A 22,415-nucleotide genomic window follows, 5' to 3' on the forward strand; every position below is an offset into this window, starting at 1 on the left:
AATCCCATGGTAAAACCTCATGGCATTAGACAGCATCAGAATACATTCGTTTCTATGCCAAAGACGGCAATTTTTTTGTAATATATCTACGACATGATCCAAAAATTGTGGTTTGTAATTTTATTGAGTACGAAAATCTGTTAGTTTGCACTGTACATCATTGCTGTACACGATTTAATATTTTAGATTTATTGGCAAAGAATTATCTGGTCAATTTTGCGTAATATCAATTTTATGTCAAAGTCAATCTACATTCCATCCAATTGTTCTCCGTTGAAATTCGGCTCCATCGCCGGCTGTTGCCTGTCTGTTGATCTCCTGGTGTCGCTCTCTGGTGACACATTCTTCGATGATCTCCCCATCGCCCTTGACCAACCTGGTTCGACCGGTTTCCGGATCGACCACCCGTCGAATCACCGCTTGCCTTGCCTCATACTGTTCTCTAGTTTCCGGTGCCCGGGCTTTCGTGTCCATTAGCTGAAGTGGTACACCGCAGTCATCTTCCGGTGCTGGTGGCGCCGAGGGTTGACTGGATGACGGGTTTTGTTTATTTCGCTTCGCTTCTTTTTTCTCCTGTTTGCGCAGCTGCTTTTCAGCTTTCCGTGCTATCTTCTGCTGCTTTTTTAGAGCTTTCTTTTGTTCTTTAGCAATTTTTCGTTCTCGTTTAGCCTCTTTCTTCTGTAGTTTCTTCAGTTTTCGTTCTGTCTTTCTGTTGACGGAGTCCTCTTTTGATGATTTCTTGAGCTTCTTCCGCTCAGGACTACTACTGCTACTGCGATTAGAGCTCTCGCCGGAAGAACCGCTACTGCTACTACTACAGCTGCCGGTACTATATGATGTCGTGGAATCACGTCGACTCTTCCTCTTGGGCGAGGATTTACTTACTTTCATAGTGCAACTCTTTTGTTTTCATCCTCCTTCTTTCGCATAAATTCAAAATGTTTGAAAAATATGCAACTACATAAAACACTGTAAAAAATAGTATCAGGATCCGCGAGTTATTTGCACTTTTAATACGATACCATAATTTTAGAGTTTATTCATGTTGAGATATTGCGCGTTTCACACCAAATCAGTCCAATAAACGAAATGGCAGCTAGGCGGGTAAAAATACATGCCGGCTAAAAACGCTGAATCCCTCTGGATAAAGACTCGCCGTTTCTATCTTATTTTTATTATTTATCTGTGTCATTCCAATCGAGTACGAGACCAGTCAAAATCCTCATTCCGAAGAAAATCGCTTCGAATCCTTCTGGAACGAGGACCAGTGACAGGTCTCGTGCTCGATTGGAATGACACTGACAGATAAGTGGTAAACAAATGATTGACGTGTCGAGTCTTTATATCCAGAGGGATTCAGCGTCGTTAATACCGGCGAGCGGTAGGCTACACTGCAAAAAAACTTTACCCATTTTATGTATTCAAATTGCTCATGTTTGGAAGTTATTCGAGCTGTCAACAAAATGGGTAGTTTTTTGTTTCCAACAATAGGTACTTTTAATCCATTTCACAACCTCTCGATGGGGTAATGCCAATGGGCATATTAGGTTTGTTCCAGTATCAGGAGCAACTGGAAGAACTCCGGAGAAAATCGTTTCTGTACTCTCTTCTTCTCTTTTTTCTTCTTCTGGTAGCAAAACGGAGTATTTTTTGCTCCTGTTTGCTCCGGAGTGACTTCCGTGTACTGGAACAAACCTATTGATCCTGGTAATGGGTGAAAAATCCTTTAAGAATAATTTCATGTGAATTAACTTGCAAATTGTGGATCGTATGTATCAGTTATATCTGTAGTAATTGCAATACGTATTATATCAATTGTTTGGAAATAGTTTTCAAATTATCAAATGGTTTCCTTTTCACGGTACACGATAAAATAAAGTACTCATTAATGCGTAGAAAACTACCCATTTTTAATAAAAGTGGAATAATCCACTTAATGGGTAAAGAGCTTGTACTCAATTATGAGTACAGACCTAGGGGCAGATCACTTGTGATGCATTTTTAAAAATCAGCGAAATTAAATGCATTTCTTTCCATTAAAATAGAAATTCATAATGTATTTTGTGTTGCGTGTAATGTACTTTGCGTTGCGTATATGACGTCAAAACCCTACAAAAAACTTGCCCTACATTCAGCAAAAGTTAGAACAAAGTGAATCAGCGTAGGACGTTTGTTAAACAAACTTTTCTGAGAGGGAGTGCAAAGTTGATGCAAAAATGGAAATTAAATGCATTTTTTTAATTTGATGCAATTTTGTTTTACATTCTTAGAGTGATGTGCCCCTAGGTACAGATCTTGTACGTCAACCTGGATACGTTTCATCCAGGAGGGTGTCACTCCTGTCATGCGCTATGGAGATATGCATACTTTGACAGTAGTCAACATATGATGGGCCTAGCCGTATCTAGGCCCATGGCGCCCGTGCAATAGCATTGGGTTATTTTGATTTTAACAAAGGCAGATGTTGGCTAGGGTAAAATGGCTGACTAGCAGGGGGCTGGTTTCATCCATTATTTTTTGCAGAACAGTTACAATATAATGCGAAAAAACACCCATTCATGAAAATCGCCCTAGAATGAAAGATATTGGAAATAGAATTATTTCTGAATTTAAAAAAAAAGAGAATTAAAAAGTATACGAATCTCGATAGGGATTCTGTTCTAAAGCCACAAAATTAATTAAAACCTGTCACTGGTCAGAATATTTTCGTTGGCTTCCAAAGCAGTCAAAAATGCGGAACTGGCGCATATTTGCAACATCCTCAGTGGTTTAAACTGGCGTTGTTTTCGAAGCACTGCCGAAATATTCCGATTCCGCCACGGTTTCAGCTACGAGCCGATAATGTGCGGGTTCCGCTACGATCCACAATTTGCAGGTTAATTCGCTTGAAATTATTCTTAAAGGATTTTTCACCCATTATCAGGATCAATATACCCATTGGCATTATCTCATCGAGATGTTGTGAAATAGATAAAAAGTACCCATTGTTTGAAACAAAAAGTATCCATTTTTTGACAGCTCGAATAACTTCCGAAAATGGACAATTTGAATACATAAAATGTGTAAAGTTTTTTTTGCAGTGTACGTCGCATGCTGATAATGCAAAATAGGCATTATGCCATCAAGCGGCATATTCCTCACCGAGGAAAAAGCACCTGAGAATTTCATAAGTCTCGGCATATGAACCAGCCTTCTGACGATGCCATCAAACGTTTTCGAATGTCATAGGCAGGCTTATGAAGACATTTATCTTTATTCATGCACTCCATGGAAGTTCAAATTATGTATTTCATAAGACAGTCTTATGACTCTGCTCCAATATATGCGTTAAAGAATTTCATAAGTTTTTCTTATGAAACCCGTACGAGATCTGTTATTGATTCTATAAAATTATATTCAATTTTTCATAAACGTCACTTTTGTGAAAAGTTCATAATTGCATCTTATGAATTCAGTAGTGGCATAGAAGTCCAACCAGGAGCTAATAGTTTTAAGCCAGTGCCTTTTAGTTGCGTTTTGTAGCAAAATAACCGAGGTTTTTAAAGAAATTGAAACAAAATTTCAAATAATTGCCCAATTTATTCAATAAATTACTGAGTGGATTAAATCAATTTACATGGTTATGACTTTTGTTGAAGAAATCCGATTATCATTGATATGAACTTTGAAATAAACTTTGCATATAATTAGTGCCTGGCGCGTATTTATCGCGACGCGTATAATTATCAAAATCAGTTTAGAAGTAGTAAACATAATCATTCAGTTATGAACCTTATTGTCTAAATCCAGTTTTCCGGAAAATAGCGACGAAGCGATGCTCATTATGTATAAATTTAAATATTTAGTAAGAGAGTTTTCTCCTCAATCTTCTAATGAGATCTATACCTGGGGGTTCATTTGTCCCGAATTTCTTCTCAAGGTTTATTTTGACAGTTGATTTTTTCACTCTATCGAAAACGCTCGAGAAATATCAGTCATGTAAGAACATTGTTTTTATATAAATGCACAATAGTAGACATAAATAAAAAACTTATGGCATTCATTCGAACATTGTGATGAATTTCATAAGACTGTTTTATGAAAATAACTTTTTCTACCATGTTTTCTACTTAAAAATGTCAGAAATTTTCATAAATGGACACCTATGGCGTTCATTCGGACATTATCATAAATTTCATAAGACTGTCTTATGAAAATAGTAAGAGATGGATTTGGAAAGTTTCCCCTCCAAATCATAAGACAAACTTATGAAATCCATTTAAAATCCTTATGTCTGAAAATCATAAGTCGTTTTTATGGAAATTCAACGTAAATTTTGCCCGGTGTAGGCTAACCTCATTCACTCTAGAATGCATAGACTTTTCTACGGCTCGTGTACGTACACGTCACATGACACAAATTTACATCACTAGCTGGTGGAAAATAATAAACAAAGACGCAAAAAGCAAACGGGATTGTTTTCAACCAAGAAACTGTATTAGTGTTCGTGAGACCGGCCGACAAGAACACTCAATCAGGCTCCTGCTAGGCAGCCATTTTGTCCTAGCCAACATCTGCCTTTGTTGAAATCAAAACAACCCAATGCTATTGCACGGGCGACATATGCTAGGCCCACATATGTAGACTACTGTCAAAGTCTGTATATCTCAATAGCGGATGACAGGAGTGACACCCCCCTGCACTCAATGCATCAAATTACTGTTTGAGTACCCCTCGAGTAGCTGTCAAGCATCACTCAAAATTCTGCTACATGCAAACAACAGCACTTTTCGATGCACAAAGTATTTTAATTGAACAAGAATCTCAGTAACAAGTCAAATGTTTGTTTTTTCATTCAATTCGACAAATTCTCATTGATACCAATGGAGAAAATGAGGATTCGACCGAGAAGGGAAACTGATATAAGTCCCCGATTACAGGAACCTATAGCACCGCCATCAGTAATGTAAGTAGAATGAAGATTAACATATTTTTTTTCTATCACTGCATCTCGTCCAATTAAACAGACCCACGGGGAATCCGCTATCCTACTGCCGACTATGCTTTTCGGAAACCCTGTTCAAAAAAGTACAACTACGATCGGACATTGAAGCCTGGATCGAAACAATCGTAGAAAATATTGGTGTCCAGCTAACCGTAGTTGACGATACTCCCTTCTCTTTATGCTATGGTTGCTGCGTGTCGATTGAAAGTGTCCAGCAGTTTCGGGAACGATGCCGGGTGTACGATAAAGCACTTAAAGACTTTCGGAACATAGGAAAGACTGTAACATCAAGTCCCTCAACCTTAGTCACACCACGGATTGCAATGATGAACACACCTATCACCGTGGTCCGCGCAGTAATGGCGCCGTCAGTCAGCAATGTGCAGTCGAATACTACCAACAACCATCCGAGTGGAATTGCCGTAGTCCGTGAAGTAACGATGCCCTCAGTTAGCGCACAGTCGAATATTATTCAAAAACTGCCAGTTGGAGTCACCGTAGTCCGTGAGGTAGTGGCGCCATCAATTAGTACACAGTCGAAATCTACGCACAATCCACCGGCTGGAATTACCGTAGTCCAATCAGGGGTACCGCCAATTAGTACACAGTCGAAAACCACTAACCATTCACCGGTTGGTATTACCATAGTCCGTGACGCATTAGTGCCGCCAATTAGTACACAGTTGAATACTCCTCAAAATCAGCCGATTGGAATCACTGTAGTTCGTCAGGTAATGAAACCATCAGTTAATACGCAGTCGAAAATTACTCACAATCAACCAATTGAAACTAACGTAGTTCGTGAAGCACTGGCGCCGTCTGTTAGTACACAGTTCACGACTACGCCCAGCCAGCCAGTTGGAACTGTCTTCCCCCAATCTGGAACATCGTCGAATAGGCGAGATCAAACGTGCCAAGCATGTAGTATAACGCTACCCACGCAACCGGACTATCAATATCACCTCCGGACAGTCCATCCAAAATATGGGGGCTACGTCCAATGTTCCATATGTGAACAAAAGTTTCGCCATTACGAGAATTTCATGCGACATATGGGAAGACACGCGAAGCAGCGGATTCTTCAAATGAAATTGGTAGCCAATCTAGAAAACAAACAGTTCGACCGAAAAAGGAAGAGACGCAATCCATGCTGTGTGTGTAAGAAACACTTTGAAACCTTGGCCGAGCGGAATGAGCACGAGGCCGTAGTTCACAAGCTGATGTTCGAATGTAACGTTTGTTACTCCCGCTTCGAAACAGAGGATGCCCTAAATGAACATAAAAAGCTTCGTCATCGGCCAGGGCAACTACTTCAGCACACTTGTCGAGTCTGCGGAAGGAAGTTTTCGATTAAAAAGAACTTGAAATCACACATGCAGGTACATGCGGAACTACCTAGGAAATATGTGTGTGGGACGTGTGGGGAGCGATTTCCTGATGTGCAGCAATATTTAAAACATCAACAGGATCAGCATGATGTTCAACCGCTTACAAACGATATCCATCGGTGTTTATCGTGTCAGGGCTTTTTTCATTCGGAAAAAACCTTTCTCAAACATCTGGATCGCAAGCACACAAACATGGAGCACCAGTCCAGTCCGGAGGACAGTGATTCCACCGAAGAAACCAGCACGTTTCTCAATGGCGATGATACTGTCATGCATTTCAACGATGTTGAAACAATTGGCTCGTCGTCTCCTGAGGTCGAACTTAAATTTGACCCGGAATTGGCAGCTGTCACGGATCATGATTATCAGTACTACTCGCAAGTGGTAGGCGACGATCCAGAGGAAGTTGCATGCAATGTGGACCTGGAGGAAGAACTGCTCCTGGAAGAGACCCCACCGGAGTCCGGTTTTGAGCTATACGGTTCAGCGTTTCGTGCCCCATGATGTGGAAAAATGAATCATCCGAATTTTTGTTTGTTGTTCTAGAGCATGTGTCTATTTACAAAAATAAAACTATGCATTCGTGCATACCAGTAAAACTGTTAAACTTCATTTTGCTGTCGATGGTGTTATCCTTATTATTCAATATTTCCATCTATGGTTCATATAATTTACCACACATGATTACTTGATATACAATTGAACAAGCGACATTGTGATCGATCCATGAAACTTATTCTGCAGCTTAGTTTTAAAACTTTAATAATTTTATAAACTAGGCCCATGAAAAGAGGCATCTTGTGATCCAATGAGTAGGGTAATTAATTCTACTAAAAGTGATACAGAAAATTTATTTTTTCATATAATTTAGCTTTAGAGACTTGCTGTCTTCATCGAAGTTATAGGAATTACTGCTAAGAAGGTTTTTGTGGATGACACTAACGCTTTACATAGTAATCGGTATTGAGAAATTATTTGCGATAAACTCCTTAATGCTAGTTTCCTAATATAAATTTTCACGATCCTTTTTTTAATTTTTATGGCTTTCTGCAAAGTTGTTTGTGGCAATCAAGTAGACATTTTTGCCGAAGATGAGATTTTATTATCGTGAAACAAAGCTTTTGTCAATATTCGCATATTTTTCAGCTTTTTATTTTTCTTTTAAAGTTCTACAATGTAATTGCGGGCAATAATAAATGCTGCAATGCCGAAGATAGTAATACGTTCACGTTACAAAATTATAAAATGCTTTAATAATTAAAAGCATTAAAAACCCTTATTAAGGCCGCATAGTGTAAATTTCTGAACAATAAAATAATAAACAAGAAGATTATTTTCAGGTACAAGTTGTTATAATTGCTTATGCTATGTTCACACTACGTGTTTGAACGTGTTTAACGATATCCTGAATCACTAAAATGGGTTTTAACTAGGCAGTGTGAAAATAGTATTGCGTTGGCATATTTCTAATGAATTAATTACCCAAATAAAATTGTCTTGTAATAATCCATTTTTTAGTCTTTTGACATTGGAAACTAATAAAAAAAATTAATTAAAAGTAAATCGATAGAGGTATGATCTACTACCTCTTTCTTATACTGTTTTTACTTGAAGCAAAACTGAGTCAGGTTATATTTTTTCATCTCTAGAAATAGGTAATTTAAAAGATAATATATAGTTTAATTTAATTGTTGTCGTGAATAACAACTGAACCTTTTCAGAAATTGTAGTACTGACGTGGTGAAATTTTATACGGGAGGCTTTCGTAAGCATGTGCTCCATGTTCACTTTCGTAAATCAAAGCACTAACATGAGTTGGTTTAAGATCTGTCAATGATTTCCACCGTAAAGACCACTTTCTTTTAATGTGATTCGTTTTCACTGTACATCGGGATGGATGGATATTAGACTGTGTGTACTGTAACAGTGGCTAATAATTAATCGTAATGCTTTACTGAAAGCTTTAAAACTATATATATTTTAGCATCTTCTCTGGACAAGCTGGAAAAGGTAAATGGATGTAACGATATTTGAGAATATCTTTCGATTTTGAGAAGATATTATTTAATCTGCTTACCTCAATCAGGATTAAAGATTTTTGCATATAAGTTTTTCCAGCCAGCCCGTTCAGAAGATCTAAGACTTTTCTTATAGGCTTTGCGAGCTATGCTGAAAGCTCTGGAGTCATCGCGCTGACGCCGAATCCAAGCTGTTATCATATCCTACACTCAAAAAAAAGTAAACGTTATGCCTATTGATTTTACACATAGATTTTTGCAATTAACGGAGGCATATAGACACTATTTGCTGGCACATAAACCTAATGTGTGTATTTACAAGAAATATTAATCTTACATTCACATTTCATAACTATTAGCCACATAAAACCCCATTCTATAACAATATGCACATATAACTTATGTGTGTGCATACATAGTTTATACAGTTGACACATAGAAGGTATGTGTGCGCGTGATAACAATAGCATTTCTTCTTCATATGAATTTTAAGCGGTTTGAAGCAAATAGAATTAACGTTTGGATTTTTTTTCAGTGTATGTCATTCAATCAAGAACCCTCTACTATGGGGTTCCTCCTACTTGTTATTGCAATGCGAATCGGACAAGCCTTCTCGAAGGATGTTACTATGAATGAGTTCGTTAGGTTTACAACACAACATTCATCTAAATCATCTATTGGTTCTATTGCTGAGAGATAATCGTAAAATTATGTCGCTAGATTCTCCGTATAGATATCCCAGTACATTTAAGATTACACTCAGATGATCGACTATATAAATTTAAGGTCAGATAGGTACGATTTCATTTTGAACTTGTCCGTTACTTAGCTCATGCAGAATTCTGTCGGAGCAAAGTGTTATATCCAACACTTCTTCTCTGCCAGACTTTACAAAGGTTGCACGATTTCCTATATTAAGGATATGCAGATTAGAACTGCTGGCGGATGCCATCAGCTCAAAGCCTCTCGAATTTATATCAGAGCTGCCCCAGATGATATGATGGATATTCGCTTCACTGCCAATGACGAGTTGAAGACTATTTTTTCGCAGTATAAGACTACTTTCTGTAAATCATCCGTAGGATGCCGAGCGATAGACGTATTTCCTTACATTGCCGATTGCTTACATGTCTCGAGTGGTTAGTTGGAACAAAAGATGAGCCTCAATAGCGTAATTTACCAGGATACACGCATGTCGCACTTCCCGAGCCCTATTCATTTCAGTTTTGCTAAAACCCGCAAAAGCGAGAGTTAATAGCTTACGAACAGTATTTTTCCTGCTTTGAAGTTAGGTTCTTGAGCCAAGTCTGTGTGACGTACTACCGAGACATCACTCGATACTAGCCAGTTGTTTCAGCGTTCAAGCAAGATAAGTGACTATTTGGATTTTAGTGTCTAACTGGCTCCAATTTGGTGCTGTTTATGACTAGCATTAAGGTGGAGTTAGTTAATGAAGAGGAGAATCCGAAGCACTAAGCTTTTATAAAAAAAACTGTGTAATTCACAAAGGTGGTTCAGACTGCTCATTGTGCACATGAGAAAATGTTTTATCTCTTTGCAATAAATTCGTTCTAGTTCACAGGAGTTGGTTCATTCTTTCAATTCATTTCACACAGGAGATGCGACACTATCTGAGCTAGTTATTTAATCTCCATCAATTTCTAGGGTGAGATTTATGAATTATTCTGTTTTACGAATCTTTCTGAATATCCTTACACAGTTTACAATTCCACTTATTCGAGTCAACCCTACGCTACAACTTCAAAGACCGTCATCAGACCAAGAAAGGTATTTTTGCTTTTTTGGTTTGGTTATATACTAAACCTATCCGATAGCTTTGTATTGATCCGAAATGAAAACATATATTCCACAAATCGTAACTTACCATATGATATATAATCATAATTCCCCAACTCAGCCAAAGCTGCTCAGTACTCCTCCGCCTGGCTGACGTGCATAACTGCGCGATGATTTTTCAACTGTTGTTGATTGGTGAAAGCCCTCGGACAGAACGAACAGTAGAACAGATTGAGTGGTGCCGCATTCGGTCCATGGTATCGTTCTTTGTGCTTATTGAGTAAGCCTCTCCGAACAAATCCCAACGGGCACTCATCGCATGGATGAGGAAAATCGCAGGTGTGTTGCGGCATGTGTCGATCCAGACTGCTCTTGTCCTGAAATATCCTACCACAATCTTCGCAAGGGAACGATATGTCGTTGTGGCGCATCATATGACGCGTAAGAGCCATTCGACTTTGACAGGGATGTCCGCAAAGGTCACAGTAGAACACCCGTTTGGACTGTTTTGACAGTGACGGATAAATTCTTTTGATCTCGTCCTCCACGGTTTTATCAACGAGGGTGGCATTTTGTGCTCTCATCTGCAGCGAATGGAAGAATTTTCCAAGCGGAATTTCGTAGTTACGGATTGGAGGAATAATATTATCGTTCAGGCGTTCTAGAAAGACTAAACATTCGGATATCGTGGGTTCCTGCTGTAATGGGCTAGGCGCTTGATTCATCTCCTGTGCCTCATCTACGACAAAAATTTCAGGGAGTATCTCATTCACCTGAACATCGTCTATTTGGTGTACGTCATCTGCCGACGAAGGTAATACGTATGGTTGTATCTCAATCGGTATCGGTTCAATCGTCGGAACAGGAATTGTTTTGGCACGAGCACGATTTTTATTTGGAGCAGCATTTTTCATCTCCTGTTTGTTAACTTGCCTAGAATGGCTATCAGCGACATGTCTTTTGAGCGATCCAATAAAATGGAACCGAGTGAAACAGGTCGAACATTCAAACGGCTTTTTCCCTTCATCCACTATAGGCTGTTCTATATTAGGTGCTTGATTTATATTTGTCACAATGTCAGTTTCTAATGCAGCAAATTGTGACTCGCGTCCAATAAGTGGAACTAACGGTGGAATAATCGGCGGTTCCTGTTCGGTGTTCACCGTACGCTTTTTTCTTCTTTTTGTTGGAACAGAATTCAAATGAGCTGGTTCATGAATGCTTCTCATATGAAGACGCATATGTCCCGCTGAAGCAAATATACGAGGACAGTGCATACATCTATAATGATCCATAGCACCTCCCACAGTTACTTCGGCGTGAAAGTTTGCCTTGTGCGCATCCAGATAACCTCTAGAAAAAAATCCGCTATCGCATATATCACATAGAAATGGCAAATCGGTGAAGAAAGTTTCAGCACACAAAGGTTCTTGAATACACGGACCGCCCGCGCCGTTTAATACCAAGTCACATCGCAAACAACGTTCCCGGAAGCGATTGAACTCTTCCAGCATCATCCGGCAAGCGCTACAGATGCCGCACGGCATTTCCTGCTGATCAGTTAAACGAATGTTGATGTACCGTTTAACCAAATCAACTAGCGGCTGGTTGGGCTGTGGAAAGACCCCAGGTACCAGCAACAACTCCACATTTGATTCTGAGAAGCACAACCGGCAAAAAGAATCGGGTGGTCCGCTTGGGCTGCACATAGCAAAATAGAAAACGTAAAGTCAGCACATTTTGTTAGGAACGCGGAATGGCAAAAAATAAACTTACACGATCATAATTTCGTCCTCCATTGGTTGTACACAGAGCGATTTTCCGTTTTCGACAAAAAAATTAAGCAAGAAACAGCCAAGACGAACTATAAATTCAATACAATCGGGTCAACCTTAAAACGTTTCGTCACGGTCGAAATTGATGTTCATAATGCACTTTTTTGACAGCAATGTTGCACATGCATCCGTCATCAGCAGTGCTGCCAGATGATACACTGTATACACTGAGAAATAAAAAAATGCATAGCATACTTTCTATTCCTATTCTGCTGTGATTTTTAAGCATTTTCTAGCATATCCCTAGTAACAATTGAGATTTTATGACGCTCTTGAAGACCTTTTTTAAAATTTAGAATGCACTTGTAGTGTGTTATAGAAACATAATTGCTACTTGGGATACTTGTTGTAAGTGGATAGATCGAATATGTCCAATGCATAAAATTTACAACAGAAGAGGCAAATAGAAAAGTATGCTATCGATGCATAAATTAAATTCTGCGTATAGAGTTCTATGCAAAATCATTTCACACACTAATTGGGGGTTTGTTTTCTTCCAGCTGTCATATATAAAACTGTCTGCCAATTTAAATATTTGAAAAAGCTCGCCTAAAGTATTTGTAATGTTGTTAAAATGCGTTATGCCACTGCAAAAGTTATTCCGGAGACGTACAATACCGGTTGGTTAGGTACCATCATGAAAATAATCCGATCGAAAAGCTATTTTCGATTTGTTTTCCTCCACCTATGTCAAGTGGAGGAAAACAAATCGTCGAACACACTAATACACAGCAGTTAGAAGCATAATTGTCCCATGTGTATAGGGATTCCCATACCAAATGGGACAGTTATGCTTCTAACGGCAGTACAGGAAAATAGGAATTATATTGATTTTAAATAAAATAGCAAAATCCTTTTGATTGCCTTCTTTTGAAAGCGACAAAAAAGAACATGGCAAGAAATTCAAAATTGAATATATGTAGTATAGGACTAGTCAATTGGATAATTGTGATGAAATCAAAAAAAAAAAAATTGTCCGGAATTTCCATTCAAAGTGGATTTTGACAGTTGGCTTTTAGGCCGTAATCATATGTTTGTCGAGATTTGGTTATTTGGACTTTAAAAAATGATATATACAGCTGGCATCCCTGGCGTGAAGTGTATACGGACCTTGCTGCATTTTCGCCATCATCCTCAAAACATGACAGATCGTTGACAGTCTGTTCTCGCATTGAGCGGAGGAGTTGCGTTCACGTATTTTAAAAGAAGAAGGAAGCTTGTACGACCGCTGCTGGTTGCTGGTACACAAAAACGGAATCACAAAATCCCAGCATAGTGCTCACTAATAATTAAACATCACCTAGTATATATGGATGCTAGCGATTCCATTGCGAACGACTTGCAGGAAGTGTAAGTAGTACCAAAATGGATATCAAATATTTTCTCTTTCGAAGCTAATTTTTCACACTTGAATTCTGGTTTCTTTTTCGTGCTCCATCTCCCGCACGCACACATACAACGATTTGGATAAACACATCTTGCTTTCGTGCAGGCCAAATGGCGATCCGGCATCCTATTGTCGACTGTGCCTCTCTAATATTGACGTGGAGGCTCTTTTCCCCGATGGGCAAGGTGCCCGTCAAGAAGTGATCGATCGGATTCACGAATGCACTGGGATTCAGATCACAGTCGACGAAGATTATGCGTCGTCGGTATGCTGGTTGTGTTCGCTATCGCTGGAAGAATTCCAGCGCTTCCGAGAACGATGTCATCGTTACGATATTTTGATCCGTCAGAAACGGAAGGCGCCACAAGTTTTAGTCGGATCTGTTGCAGCTAATATTAGCTATCATGTGGATTCAGAAGACGACAACAGTTTCGATGACGACTACGATGGAGAAGGTGACGACGGTGACGGGCCTGGGTTACTTCGTATCACGTCGGTACAGGAGGGGTTTGATTCCGTTGAGGTACAATCAAACGAAAGTTTGCTGGAAGAGACTTCCTTTCAGCCGGATGAGGAAGATGTGAAACCAGATCAAGATACGTTGGCTTCTTATGCTGAGAATTTCAGACAACTCAACAATAGTTCTGAGACTTTAGATTCAAATGCGGAAACAAGTGAGCGCCGTTTCAAGTGCAATATGTGCAGCAGAAGTTTCAAAAACCGTGCGAATCTCTGGGAGCATAACCGACTTCACACCGGAAAGCTTCCATTTGACTGTAATGATTGCGGGACCACATTCAGTCGGGTTAAATCTCTTGAAGCTCACCGTGAAAAGTATCACTCCAAGAATTCGACCGAAGATCCGCCGTTGAGATTGAAATGCCAATTTTGTCCCCGAGTCTTCCCTCGCAAGGGTGATCGTACGCAGCACATGAAAATGGGTCATCCGGATCAGTACAATCCGAACGATAAAATGGATACCCCAAGCCCTGTAATCTCAAAGGATAGATCTACACCAGCAATAACATCATCAATGCCGGAGAAGTCCTCCCCTGTAGTGAAGAAATCAATTTCCACCAGCACTCCAACGCCAAGCCCTGTACCAGATTCGGCAGCTGCTCGTTTCTGCTGTAATTTATGCACCAAGAATTTCCAATCAGTTCAACAACTAGAAGATCACATCGGGCTTATGCATCCGAAAGATGGTATCCTCAAATGTTCCCTTTGTCCGAAGACGTTCAAGTCAAGACAAACGTTACGAATGCACATCCTAAATCATCAGGGAAAACTTCCTTACAAATGTGACGATTGTGGTTCTCGTTTCGATCGTCGCTTCTATTTGCAGAAACATCGGGATAAGTATCACGAAGGAGACGATTGTCAGGCAATTCAGTGTCGCTTCCGGTGTAAATTCTGTCCTCGAATATTCCACCGTAAAATTGATCGCAAAACCCATACTCGAATGGTTCACTTAAAGGAGATAAAGGTTAAGAAGGAAAAAATAGAACAAACCCTATCAGCTATTCAATGTCCTACGATGGAAGACGATGGCGAAGCATCCGTACACACAGAAGTTACCGTGAATGCTTCGCCAGCTGAACCTAGTTTCGAATGCCTTCAGTGCGGTGAACATTTCCCCACGTCAGCAATGCTTCAAGAACATACCGATGATCAGCATAAGAAAAAAATCCAACAACAGGACGTTAAACCAGTACTTCCGTTTCGAGCACCCCTAGCATCGAGAATGATGAAAATCAAACCAATTAGATCTTCGATGAACGTTCGGCGACCATATAAGTGTCCATATTGCCCCAAGACTTTCACACAAAATTATGTAATGAAGGAGCACACATTCATCCATACCGGCTCACTCCGTTACCGGTGCGATGAGTGCATGGCGATGTTCAATCGACCGCACTATCTGCGTGCACATAAGCAAAAATATCACGGCCAGAACAGCAAATTCAGAGCCCTCAAGTGCCGCTACTGCACGCGTAGCTTCGTTCGAAAACAGGATATCAAAATTCACGAGCGTATTGCCCATGGCGTTATCAGTGCCGGTAACGTTGAAAGAGAAATACTAGAGACGGAGCGCAACGGCGGAGAAAGTGATGGTGCTGCGGGTACCGAGGACAATGCTGATGGGGAACTGGAACCCGAAGAGGACGTTGACATGATCGACGAGGACGATGATGATTTAGGCGAAGAAGTGGACCTCGATGATGGCATTGGCGATATCGATGGCGGCGGTGATATCGATGACATAGGTGATATCGACGGCGATCAAGACGACGACGAAGATGGCGATGAGGTAGCTTTAGATGCAGAGTAAGTTGAACATCGTTTTACTACTAGTAAGGATTTGTAGATCGGCCGCTCGCATGAGCGACTTTTCTACATTGAAAGTAACCGAGTGCCTTCATAAATTAGTTTTTTTGAATAAACATGCTTTTTTGTCAATAGGTGATGACAAACCGATTGAGTTTAATTGTATGTTTAATTGTAGATAATTCTAAAATAGTATTTACCTTTATGTTCTCATCACAGATCGATCGAAGATGATCCGGAGATTCGTGACGTTGTAGTTACGCTGGAACGCATTCCCGAAGATGTACTACAGACACTGGATAATTCCAACGAAGACGACGAGGCATCGGTCGATGTGGAATCCGCTGGAAGTGTTCCACCGACTCCGCGTCTAAACGTCACGCTACATCGGTGCCCAAAGTGCTTGAAGGTGTTCAAGACACGCAAATCATTAAAACATCACATGATCTACCATCAGAACCAGCTTCCCTTCTCATGCGATGAGTGTGGCGTTCAGTTTGCTCGGAATCGGCCTCTGCAGGTACACAAACAGCGGTACCATTCGGAAGATGCTCCCTACACTGGTAAACGGTTCAGCTGCGATTACTGTCCGCGAATATTCCTGCGTGATAGAGATAAAATGTTTCACCAGAAAACCGTGCATTCCATGGAAAAAAGCTATGCTAATCGAGATGAAAGTACTCCAGAACTGAAAAAGTCTAAGATCAAGAAACGTAAAGATTACGTTTGTGTGGTATGCTGTGATCGCTACGAATCGGAGAAATCTTGCCAGCGTCACATAAACGAATTCCATCCATCAGAGGCGCTTCCGAAGACCCCATCAGAATCTCCAGTACCAAGTGGACTTGCAACTCCGGTTAAACTGGAGCCTGGAACAGAATCAGATGATTACGGGAACTCTATCATTCCACATTCACTTCTGCCACCGTCAGCACCACCTCCCTTGATATTGAATCCTGGCCTTCGACCTTACAAACTGTGTCGCTGCACAACCTGTGTAGCCATTTTCAAAACCCGCGAACACTGGAACGAACACATTCAAATGCATCCCAATGTGCGTCCGCACCACTGCGAACAGTGCCTGTTTAGGCGCAAAAGCCGCTCGAACCGGAAGGTGACGTCAGTCGGATTCAAGTGTCAGCACTGTCCGAAGGTGTTCACCAAGGCTAGCTCGTTGCGGACGCATCAGCGATTGCATACGTCCGAGCTGCGTTTCCCGTGCGACGAATGCGGCATGATGTACGACCGTTATCGGCTGCTACAGCTCCACAAGGAGAAGTATCACTCGGAAGACGCGATGCAGTATCCGACGCCGGCAACCTTCCGTTGTATGTACTGTCCAAGAACGTTTATGCGGCAGCGCGATTGCAACTTCCACCAGGAGTCGGTGCATGCGACCTAGAACATCACAAGTGAGAACAGACATGAGAGATTTTGGCCGCAGAATATGCGAAATTACGGCGCTAAAGTGTTTTAAGTATTATTGACTACATGATGCAGCACCCAGCAGATTACATTATCATCATTATTTTTTAATATTTTTGTTTATATTATATACTTATTTTATACATTGTGATGAGCGAAATTTTCACAGAACCAGACAAAACATTTATATTAAAATTAGTGCTATTATATTATTCCTTTCCTGCTAAATACTTAATAAAATTGAGTAAGATCTGATGCCCAGTGCGTAAATCTTCGTTAGTTTCTATCACTGAATACTTCTAATTAGAATTTCGATATTCTTCAATAGCATACACTGCCTATAATCGCAAGAGCGTCCCATGTAGAAAGGGAATCCCATGGGAACATGGGACTGACTGGCGTTTATAAACAGTACAGTACTCAATACACTTCGCTCGATTTATATTCCGGCTGTGCTGTTAGCTCGACACTATAAATTTATAAATCTAAAAATCACACACATTATATGTACGATTAAAACAACCGGAACTGATGTCTCGGTTGTTACTCCTCATCAGTAGCCGACTGCACGACTCGATAAGACGGACGCCATCATGAAGCGAATGAACGTGGCCAAAAATCAAACAACACACCGAACAATTGGGATTATCGTTGATCCTAACGTCGCCGAGTTATCGATTCGGCTACGAAGTTGAAGTTAAGCGATGATTCATTTAGATATAGGTCCGCGAAGAGCTCCGTGAGGTCCCATAAGGGTCAAATATACGATCTGAGGTTACGTTATCATCTACTCTACGATCGATGATTCAACAAGAAGTGGCCCATCAAATCAAGATGACAGGATCATCGCTATTCTGCAAGTGTCAATGACTACCTTTGGATCCGAACTGCAAGCTGTTGAATAAGCAAACGAGGCAATCATGGAATTGGAAATATATCACCGCTCCAGCCTAGGCAAGTCCGCAACACTGTGTTCCAAAGAAATACGGGTTCTGGAAATTCGTCGGAGACTACAGACGACTAAATGTTGTGATTATGCTCAGTCGATATCCAGTTCTACACTACGTCAATCCATGGAATCTGGACGAAATCACAACGCAAGACAAAATGAGGAGCGCACTAATAGAGCAATGTAACCTGGAGAAAGACCAGATGCCAATCAGGTTGAGGAAGGCGTATAGTGGCAATAGAATAGGACATTAACTAGAGACTGAATAAAGCAACAGAAGTGCTTGCTCTGCACAAATGAGGGCGGAAAGGACGGGAAGCTTCTTAGAGTACAAAAAGGCGAAGGCAACCCAATGATGATGGAGATAACTCATCTTATTCTCAACATTGCGACATTTCACAGCAACTGTTGTGGCAGTCAACAACAGAAACGAAGTGCGACTTGGAAATAATTGCGGAGTCGTATCACGTTTCTCTCGATAACGGTAACTGGGTGGTAGATAGCACCTAGGAAGACTTCGTGATCGCCAGGATCAGTGGCGAATTTGTATTAAGCTGTTATGTGGGGGGGGGGGGGGGCTCCGGTGGACACCAGAGTAGTACAATCGGATGCTAGACGCACTAACCAACTCGTTAGTCGGACGAACGCCGACTATTATAGGAGGAGATTTTGACACTTGAGCCGTGGAGTGGAGTAACAGGCTGATCAACGCAAGAGGTTGGAAGCCCTGATGTAAGACTGTGCAACGAAGGTTCCGCTTGCACATTCCGTAAAGACGACCGGGAATCCATCATCGACGGAATTGCATTGTAACGCGAAGAGTGACAACTGGCAAGCGAAAGTGGAAAATAAAGAACTTCGATAAGGACCTTTTTGTGGAAGCACTTCGTAGTGACGGCCTCGCTCCAATTTTGAATGCCGATGAGCTGTCGGAAACACTAACTAAGAAAATGGAGCCGAGGAACTTCCGAGGCGTCCGGCGTATTGGTGAAACGAAATGCTCATCATCCTCCGGGATGCCTGTCTAAAAACCAGAAGATGCGTTGAGAAAAAAAAGTGTAGTAAGGTCACCTGCTACAAGGAGAGAACCAGACGCTAACCCCTTGGGTAACGCTTACCGTGTCGTGATGACAAAAATCAGCGGTCCAACGACGCCAACAGAAGTGTGCACTAACAAATTCAAACTTATCGTGAAGGGTCTTCCCCCGAAGCACGACCCAACCGCATTGCCGCCTACATCGTACGTTGATGCAGACGGTGGAAGTTCTGGTGACCATCGAGTCTCCAACGACGGTCTCCTTATAGAGGCAAAAGGGTTGAAAGCGAAGAAAGCTCCCGGTCCGGACAGTATCACAAACGTGGCCCTGAAAGCCGTGACCCGTGATATGTTCAGGATAGTTCTACAGAAGTGCCTGGGCGAGGGCTATTCGATAGATCGAAGATCCAGAGGCTGGTGTTACTGCCAAAACCAGCGAAGCCACCAGGAGATCCAGCATCGTATCGGCCTATATGCCAGCTGGATACTCTTGGTAAACTTCGGGAAATGGTCATCCTTAACAGGCTGACGAACTATACCGGAAATGAGAACGAACTATCGCAGAGGCAAATCGGACTCCGGAAGGGATCTCGACAGTGGACGCCATCCCGCCTGCACTGCTGCGCTGAACTCAAAACGGAACCGGACGAAGTTGACGAGCATGTTTCGTTGTTTGTTTTGTTGTGAGCGCGTACATAACGATATCGTCGGAAGCGGTGTGCGCTATTGCTAAGATGATTTCCATCTGTATCACTCTGTCTAAAGATGTAAAATGCTATCAGCTGAGGAATTCACGAAATGCAGAGCGAAGTACTGGTTTTGGATGGTCGGGGTGCCTGCCTACCGGAAGTAACGTCCCACCCGGGATCGCTGTATTGGCCTCGGCATCCTACCAGTTTGCCCGCGGATGAGGTGATAGCCAGGAAAACAGCGGACGCCGTACTGCAAGAACGAATGCCCTGGGATAATAGCAGGACCCCGGCGAAACGAAGTACAGGCCCCAAGCGGCACAGCGAGATGCCTTCGAATTGCTTCTCCGATTTTTTTTTTCTTACTACGCCACTGGCTGAGATGAGTCAGTACGAAGGCACACGAGATGCCGTCAGCAAAGCATTTACAGGAATATTGTCGGAATTCCAACAAAAGTGACGAACGAACACCTAGAAAAATATGAACGAGTCGCATTAAGACACCCTGCGACGGTGCTGGGCATAGGATAGCTGGAACGTAAATGGTGCGTCATTTAAATCAGAGGAATCCATCGGTCTAGGAGAAGAAGCGTAGATATGGAGAAACAAGATGTTTCGGTTTAGTCGCTAGGATTACTGCAAAGTACCGCAGTAGAAATCCGACCCCAGCAACACCCAGCAGGCAGTAATGTTTTTTGAAGTTTCCATAAAATAGACATTTTCCCAATTTTTATGTAAGGCTCAGCCCTCCAGGCCTCGTAATAAATCTTCAAGGCGATTTCTACACCTTTCTTGTTAAACAATCAAAGCCTCCCGCCCCGCCCCTTTGTAAAACGAGCGCACGGGCATGCTTCGATGTCCTTATTGGAGGAAAAGAGAAGAGAATTTCTCCTGTCACAGTCAAGCCAGTATTCAGTTCCTACAAATATCAAGTACATCATCAGCAGTGGGTTGCGGTAGCGCTCTACACACTGCAGTGTTCGATGTATTGTGTTCTTAGTTCCTTTGCAATTGAAGCAAAACGCAAAACATCAAAAACGAGCATGCTAGTGGAGCTTCGTTAGCTTTCGATCGATACAGATGTATATAAAAAGAGGACGCGGACAATCACACCCATGAATGTCTCCTGCAAATTTTGTGCATGATAGAATAACAAATAAGGCTCTTTTATATTTTCACATGCTCATTTGAGTGGTTCAATACTGAGCTACTCGGCAGTATTGGGACGAAACAAAAATCAAATTTTCGTTTGCTTGCTGCTGTCTATAAAGGAAGAAAATGACAGTTTTCTCGAACAATGTTTGATATATTACGTAACATGTGATTTTAATCACATCCCCCAAGAACAACAGCGAGTGATCACGCTACATTCATTCCATCATAATTAAGGAAAGTACTGAGATTTAAAATCGATCAATTGTAAACCACACAAACTTCGTAATCGTCTCGATGATTTCGAGCATCGATCGCATGTCACTTCAAAAATATAACAAATTTTGACTAAAATGCTATAATTTTCGAATCATTCAGAGTTTCGCGAATGCTAGCATGTCAGCACTCCCTCGAATTCGACCGACAGAATCGTGCTATTCCACAGAGGGAAAAACGCCAACGCCAGAGCATACCAACACATGCTATCCTCACTATACTGTTCGCAGAGGCAAAGACTGCATATCGGCTACGCTCGACTGTATTCAGACAGTGGAAAATTTTCCATCGACCTTCCCTTCGCCGTTCAACCGTTTGTGTCTGCATGTGGCTGTACAAAGGCATAACTTGAAACACACAGCTCCCGGCGCTGAGCTAAGATGTACGATTGGGAGGCAAACTCAATAGCAATCAGCCATGGCATCCACAGCAGGCAGACGTTCATTCCACGTACGCTCGCTCATAGCCGTAGTAGGCACTTATTCTTTTTTACTTTCGTCTTTCGTTCTCTGCTGACGTGGTTGGGCACTGATTTCACCACACATTTCGCCTGTCGACTGCATTTTCGTTTCAACCGCATATACTGTATAGGTTTTGAAACCGGTTTGAGTCGAGACGAGGGTTTGGGATTTCTCTGCGCTAGCATGTATCTCCACGACAGATCTCTCGTGTAGCGTTTTGACATTACATTTACAGAACTGTACACTTCGATCGAAGCATTGGCTCGAATGAGATTGGAGATTCGTTTTCTGTGCGAGGGGTAATGCCTTTTGCTCTTTTCTTACATTCTACATAACGTTGCGAACTGATGACATCAAGCAGCAAAACAGCGTTGATGGGCTTACTGAAATGTAGTTTAGTTGTGAGTTTTGCGTTTATCTTTGAGAACGACAACCAACGTATACCCTGAGCGTCATGTGATGTGCTCGTTCTATAAATAATAGCAGCAGACGAAACCAAAACTGGCGACATATGCTATGCAAACATCGCGTATACCTACAAGTTTCTAGATTATATAACATGCTAATAGTTGAATCTCCGTCGTAGTGAATCCCATATAGATCTAATGCGTAAAATATTAATCCACCACTGCGACCCAATTGCCGCTACGCTTTCGATTCAGCTTACTTCTTCCGACATTATTAAGACGA

At 41.5% G+C, this 22,415-nt stretch overlaps 4 protein-coding genes across 4 annotated transcripts; 2 read left to right on the forward strand and 2 right to left on the reverse strand.

The window, feature by feature from the left end:
• Nucleotides 1–140: 140 nt before the first annotated feature.
• Nucleotides 141–969, reverse strand: LOC131676723 (ADP-ribosylation factor-like protein 6-interacting protein 4). The gene has a single exon (XM_058955992.1). The coding sequence runs from the start codon at nucleotides 889–891 to the stop codon at nucleotides 244–246; it is 648 nt and encodes a 215-aa protein (XP_058811975.1). The 5' UTR covers nucleotides 892–969; the 3' UTR covers nucleotides 141–243.
• Nucleotides 970–4,744: 3,775 nt separating this feature from the next.
• Nucleotides 4,745–6,979, forward strand: LOC131676724 (zinc finger protein 521-like). The gene is made up of 2 exons (XM_058955993.1): nucleotides 4,745–4,945; nucleotides 5,007–6,979. The coding sequence occupies exons 1-2, from the start codon at nucleotides 4,863–4,865 to the stop codon at nucleotides 6,874–6,876; spliced, it is 1,953 nt and encodes a 650-aa protein (XP_058811976.1). The 5' UTR covers nucleotides 4,745–4,862; the 3' UTR covers nucleotides 6,877–6,979.
• Nucleotides 6,980–9,562: 2,583 nt separating this feature from the next.
• On the reverse strand, nucleotides 9,563–12,163 carry LOC131676727 (zinc finger protein 107-like). The gene is made up of 2 exons (XM_058955995.1): nucleotides 11,964–12,163; nucleotides 9,563–11,888 (listed from the first exon to the last, which is right to left on the reverse strand). Exons 1-2 carry the CDS (start codon nucleotides 11,984–11,986, stop codon nucleotides 10,319–10,321), a joined length of 1,593 nt encoding a protein of 530 aa, XP_058811978.1. The 5' UTR covers nucleotides 11,987–12,163; the 3' UTR covers nucleotides 9,563–10,318.
• A 981-nt stretch (nucleotides 12,164–13,144) lies between these two features.
• On the forward strand, nucleotides 13,145–17,602 carry LOC131676726 (zinc finger protein 616-like). The gene is made up of 3 exons (XM_058955994.1): nucleotides 13,145–13,372; nucleotides 13,515–15,737; nucleotides 15,957–17,602. The coding sequence occupies exons 1-3, from the start codon at nucleotides 13,332–13,334 to the stop codon at nucleotides 17,137–17,139; spliced, it is 3,447 nt and encodes a 1,148-aa protein (XP_058811977.1). The 5' UTR covers nucleotides 13,145–13,331; the 3' UTR covers nucleotides 17,140–17,602.
• Nucleotides 17,603–22,415: the final 4,813 nt, after the last annotated feature.

The sequence above is a fragment of the Topomyia yanbarensis genome, chromosome 1, assembly GCF_030247195.1.
Source record: "Topomyia yanbarensis strain Yona2022 chromosome 1, ASM3024719v1, whole genome shotgun sequence".
NCBI classification, from domain to species: domain Eukaryota; kingdom Metazoa; phylum Arthropoda; class Insecta; order Diptera; family Culicidae; genus Topomyia; species Topomyia yanbarensis.